This window comes from Anarrhichthys ocellatus, unplaced genomic scaffold, assembly GCF_004355925.1.
Source record: "Anarrhichthys ocellatus isolate YVR2014 unplaced genomic scaffold, GSC_Weel_1.0 scaffold66, whole genome shotgun sequence".
Classification (NCBI taxonomy): domain Eukaryota; kingdom Metazoa; phylum Chordata; class Actinopteri; order Perciformes; family Anarhichadidae; genus Anarrhichthys; species Anarrhichthys ocellatus.
In genome coordinates this window covers 146,413-151,849 of record NW_022280096.1, presented here as the reverse complement: position 1 = coordinate 151,849, position 5,437 = coordinate 146,413, and the positions used below count along the sequence as shown (strand labels likewise).

The following is a 5,437-nucleotide window of genomic DNA, read 5'->3' as shown; positions in this document are numbered from 1 at the left end:
CTAGATATCTAGATATATATATCTAGATATCTAGATATATAGATAGATATATATAGATAGATAGATATATATACAGTATATATGATTTGACTTCTTTTCTCACTTTTTTTAGAATTACATTTTTATGACATTTCGACATGATACTCTCTTTGTTATACTATATTATGGATTTTAATGCCTTTTTTAAACATAGTATACTATGACTTGTTTATGCCTTTTCTTCGACATACTATAACTTTTTGATGACATTTTGAGACATATTATATTATATACTTTATTCAACAGCAGCACATTACTTTAGCTCACCGTTACTCACCGTAGGTAATAAAGTGGCTCTGGATCAGTGCCTCATACAGTAATATGAGACAAACATGTACTGATGCTGGTCTCTTCTGCTGAGGTCAAGCGCTGTCCTGTACTTGAAGCTGGTTGTCTAGTGACAGTCAGTGTGTATACATGTGTGTACATGTACATAGATGTATGTAGCTGTACATAGATGTGTGTACATGGCTTGGTGTTGAACACTGGCCCTTCTCTGCGCTCACTCCCCTCCCCTCCAAACTCAGAGCATTAACCCCCTCTCCCACCGCCTGCTCCACCCACTCCTCCATTCTCTTCTACCACCCCACCACCTTCCCCCTGTCCCTCCCCTCCCTGTTGCGTCTCTCCCTTCCCTCCCTTCCTCCACTCCCCTCCTCCTCCTCTTGCTCCACTCCCTCCCTGCCCTCCTCCTTCACCTGCTGCAGCGGGATGGTCAACGAGAGCAGACAGGTGCTCCAGGAGCCCGACTTCGCCCAGCTGCTGCTCAGGGACCCCAACGCGCCCATCGTGAGGAAGTCCCGGGGCACGTCCACCCAGGGGACCTCCACCCACGCCTCGTCCACCCACCTGGCCATGTTGGATGAACCGCCCAGCGCCAGCACCAGCCGGGCCGGCTCGGTCCGCAGCGCACGCTCCAAGATGAGCAGCTACCACGGCAGCCTGCAGCGCCCCCGAGACGACAGGTGGGTCTCATATCCTTCAGAGGTGGTTTGTGTCTGTCCTGCATTGGTCCACAGAGAGCCCGGCTCCTGATGCTGCCGTTTGTCTTTGTCCCAGATATACGGCCTCCAGTTTCCGGGCCACAGACGACCGGCTGCTCTACGGAAGCATGTCTCGCCTCAACGACCAACCGCAGTCCAGACACTGCAGCACCAACCGCCTAGACAGCCTATCACGGCACGGCTCCACCCAACGACTGGAGAGCCAATCACGGCAGAGCAGTGTCAGGGACCTCACCAGCACCACCCAAGCCGTCTTTGGTGCCCCTGGAAACGGGATTCACAGAGTCCTGGAGGAGGACGGAGCTACAGCCTGAAGAGGATCTGAGATGCTTCTGAAGATGGAAGATGTGACTGGAAGGGAGAGGGAAAGATGACTTCTTTCTTTTCCTAGAGAATTAAAGAATGCGTGAGGATCCACAGTAAGCCTGACAAAATGCAGAGGAGCAACCACTGTGGAGTCCTCTCCTGTTGAATTTGGGAGCTCAGCGCTGAGGCACAGTTTACTGACGACGTTAGCTAGAACAGGGCTCCATCCAGCCAGAGCAAGAGGACTGAGTGTGGATCGATGCCTTAAAATGTCCTCTCAGCTTTACTCAACCCACTAGCTGATCCTACGGTCCTGATGACGACCTGTGGATAACCAACACTGGAAAATGATTGTTGGACCTACTTTACTGAGCAGTCGAGAAACACTGGACTGTTTGTGACTTGTACTGTACTTGTTTGTATAAAGGGACTGAGTGATGGTTAGACACGGTGCTCGTTAGCACTCGGGGGGGGCGTGTTCTTTTTTTCCACACTTACTGGCTACGTTTGAAATGTGTTGCTGTCTCCACTCTTTTAGTTTTAAATAGAATTCTGGGAACTTAACCTGCTGAAAACGTATTTATAAAGGACATTTATTCACAGCTGATTTGAAACTCCCCATGAGGGGGAACACATTAGTTTAGAGAACCACCTCTGGGAAGCACTCTCTACAAATGCTGTATATGACTCCTGAACTTTACTGTAAAGCATTGTCTCATTCAAAAAAATGTTTTTTTACATATTGAGGTACTTCATTGCTTTGCTGTGATGTAATAAGAGGAAAAATGTTTGTTTGCCAGAATGCAAGGGCTAAAATACAGGAAAAGCTGAATCCAAACTCCTGCCTTATGACTGAACAATGAGCAGATTCTACTGACGGCATGACGACCGACCAACTCAGTGGAAAGAAGAGTCAAAGGCTTCTACTTCAACATCTGCCTGTTAGGAGCTGAACAGCTAGTGTTTCTGCTGCTAGCTAGCTAGCAGCTAACACAGTGGGTACGATGTCTGTTCAGTGGTTCTGCTTTGTGTGAACACACCTTCAGTTTGAATAGATAGAGCGCCCTTAAATTAGAATCAGTAGTTTGTCCCGTTTCAAATGTGACCTTACATGTGTGGCTACTGTCAAATGTTAGACCAACATTTCCTCTAGTAGCAAAACTTGTATAGATGTAAAAAGGGAACTGTTGTAATAAAGTTTTTGTAAAGAACGGACAGAGAGACATTCATCAGAAGTAATGACCACACGGCGACACACTGGTTTGTATTTGTAACAGCCCTCCGCTTTATTGAAATACATCGGAGTCAGGTTAATATAATGAGTTCTCCACAGAAGTGTGGCAGCCAGTTCCATACATTATTTTTTGTTTCGACCTTACACCTTAAATATTTTTTTTTGTGCAAAAAAGAATCTACATCACCTGTAGTGGGTTATCCTCAGTAAAACGCCCAAACCGTTCAAAAAGGAGCAAGTCCAAGTAAAACAAACCGAAAAAACAAAAAATGATTACATCTATAACATGCAAAACTGTACAAATTATTACAAAGCAATCCTAGAAAAAACAAAGTGTAATATGATATGAAAGAGCAAAATAATATCGAAGGTACTGTAGATAAGACCTCACTGAAATGCAAAGGCGTTTGAATTATTTATTTTGTATTATTTTCTTCTTCTTAAATGTTACCACGGTGGCACCTCAGCCATAAGTCACCTTCTTCTTCTTCTTCCTGTCCTCTCCACCGGGTCACATCTACTGCTCACTACAGCCAGACTCATCTCTCTCTCTCTCTCTCTCTCTATCTCTCTCTCTCTCTCTCATCCAAACAGACTCATTTTCATCAAAATGAAAAGAATTCATTGGTTCTGACATTTCCTGAGTTTCTCCGCCCCTCTCCTTAAACTGGCATGTCTAGGGTCAGTTTTTCTGTACAATAATGGCCAATAATAAAACACCTGGCTAAAACAGCCCCCCCCCCCCATATCTAATACATTCTACAGACACTCCAGACTCACTAGCCTTACAAGAGGTGGTTGTTTGGAATAAAAGCAGCTGCGTCACACTGAGGCGTTCCAAACCTCCCGTCTCTCTGCTAAAAAATGGAATACTTTAAAAAAAAAAAAAAGCTTGGAATGGGTTTTTTAGCACTGTTCAAAACCGGGGAATCGGCAGGAATGAGCACCGACGAACTCGTTTCCCTTTCTAACAAACAAGAATAAAGTGGAGGGTTGTGACCCAGGAATCTGTTCGGCACATGAAGCTCTCAGCCTGTTCCTAAACACAGTATGTGCGCTCTTCTCACAGATAATACCACATTAGAACCACATTGTAGTTAGTGTTCAATGTCGGGACTTTTCAGCCCCGTGCTTATTGTTCCCTTACAGTTTCACCTCATTCTACCCTATGAGCGACTCCTCAAGTCAAATGCTTCTTCTATGGGTCTGTCAGCAGAGGGAGATGAATAGAGGTAAGTGGTTTTGGCTGTGAACGCCCCGCTCTCCTGCCAGGAGCTGCCACGCCGTAAAATGCTCTTTCAGAGGCTTTTCCACGCTGCCAAAGAAAAGCCGCCTGGAGGGGGTTTAGAGATCCAGCCCTGTGAGATCTACAGACAACAGGTAGCCCTGAGGTCATTGTATCTGCGCTTTATCAAGACAAAACGGTGCTAACTCTTAAGTGTTTACATTCTCATTTTAGTGTTGTTCTCGTTAATCAAGAGCTCTTACAAGTGTTGCTTTGTAGTGAACAGATCAACCAAAACTTCAGAATATGCAAAGGCTGTGAGAAAGACTAAACAGTGTCCAAGTCTCCCTCTTTTTGGTTAAATCACGCTCAGTGGAAGGACTGCTCTCCCCATCCAGGCACCACAGCCCGTTCACAACACACACACACTGACTGTTGATGAAATGATCAGAGCAGGACAAGGCATTGGCTGCATAAAAACACCACCTCAGTGTGTGTGTGATAGTTCACGTGTTCACTCTACAGTACGGCAGCAGTGTCCATCCATACGGGAGGTTTCCTCACGCAAACCGAGTGGGGGAAAAAGGGAAAAATCAAAACAAACACACAATGCGTGTCGTACATACAATATAAAACAAACCAATCTAAAATCAATCGGTAAAAAAAGAAAACTGGAAAGTGGTTTAAAATGGCCTTTTTGTGTGAATACAACCCCAAATCACTCAGAAGAAACAAAACATGGAAAATAAAAGCAAAAGAGGATTTTGTGTCTTTCCCGTGTAGTTCGCTATAGTATTTTCCTTATCATATATTACTCTCTACTTTGAACCTATGTACATTATTGTGGTGGAACCCGCAAGCTGTTCAGTTTGGTTGTACAGCAAAGTGGGACGTCAGCGCTACGATGGACACGTCCAGGGGCTGCTGGATGATGTCACTCACACTGGACCAATGAGGGAGAGAGTAGCACAGAGGAGCTGTGGTGATGTCACGCTGCTTGTTGCTGATGGTCAAAATAAAACAATATTATAAAGTCACTGCACTTAATATCATGAGCAAAAGAAATAACAAAAATCATTGCTTTCCTTTCTCTTTTTTTTTTTTACATTTTCAATTTTTGCAGCACCCAAAGAGAAAGCAAAGGAGGGAAGAGAGGAGGGGCTAAGCTCCACCCATCTGATTCAGGCCATGAAGCAAACCTAGCTTTCCTCGCCTAAGATTGATAAATAAATTAAAATATTGTCCCCTAAAACCCAGAGGGTCCTATGTACAAGTACAAATCACCTTCTCTCCATAATAATCCTCTTCTCTTTTTGTTGCATCGTGAGGTTTTAGAGTCTAGAGTGAATCTCAACAGGGGCCAAGGACAGAGGGGCCAAGGACAGAGGGGCCAAGGACAGAGGGACGACGCTTCGCTTGGTAGCTGAACTGAGCTGAGAGCTTCTCTTTCCTGTATCATACGTTCTGAATCCATACATGAACACATGCCCAGCTTCTCTCAAACACACACACACAATTTGCACCCTCAAACATCAGCGCCCACGTGTACACTACCACTCGTATTTCAGAACGACGGACTCTCTCTCAGTGTCCTGGAAGTACGACGAGAGACAAACAGGTTGTAAAAGT

General features: G+C 44.9%; 1 protein-coding gene across 1 annotated transcript in view; it reads left to right on the top strand.

The window, feature by feature from the left end:
- Window positions 1-3,019, top strand: part of fzd3a (frizzled class receptor 3a) — a 25,912-nt gene extending 22,893 nt beyond the window's left edge. Inside the window, exons 8-9 of the mRNA XM_031872799.1 lie at window positions 747-1,004; window positions 1,099-3,019. Coding sequence (XP_031728659.1) covers window positions 747-1,004; window positions 1,099-1,357 — 517 coding nt within the window. The 3' untranslated portion in view covers window positions 1,358-3,019. The remainder of the gene's footprint in view (window positions 1-746; window positions 1,005-1,098) is intronic.
- Window positions 3,020-5,437: the final 2,418 nt, after the last annotated feature.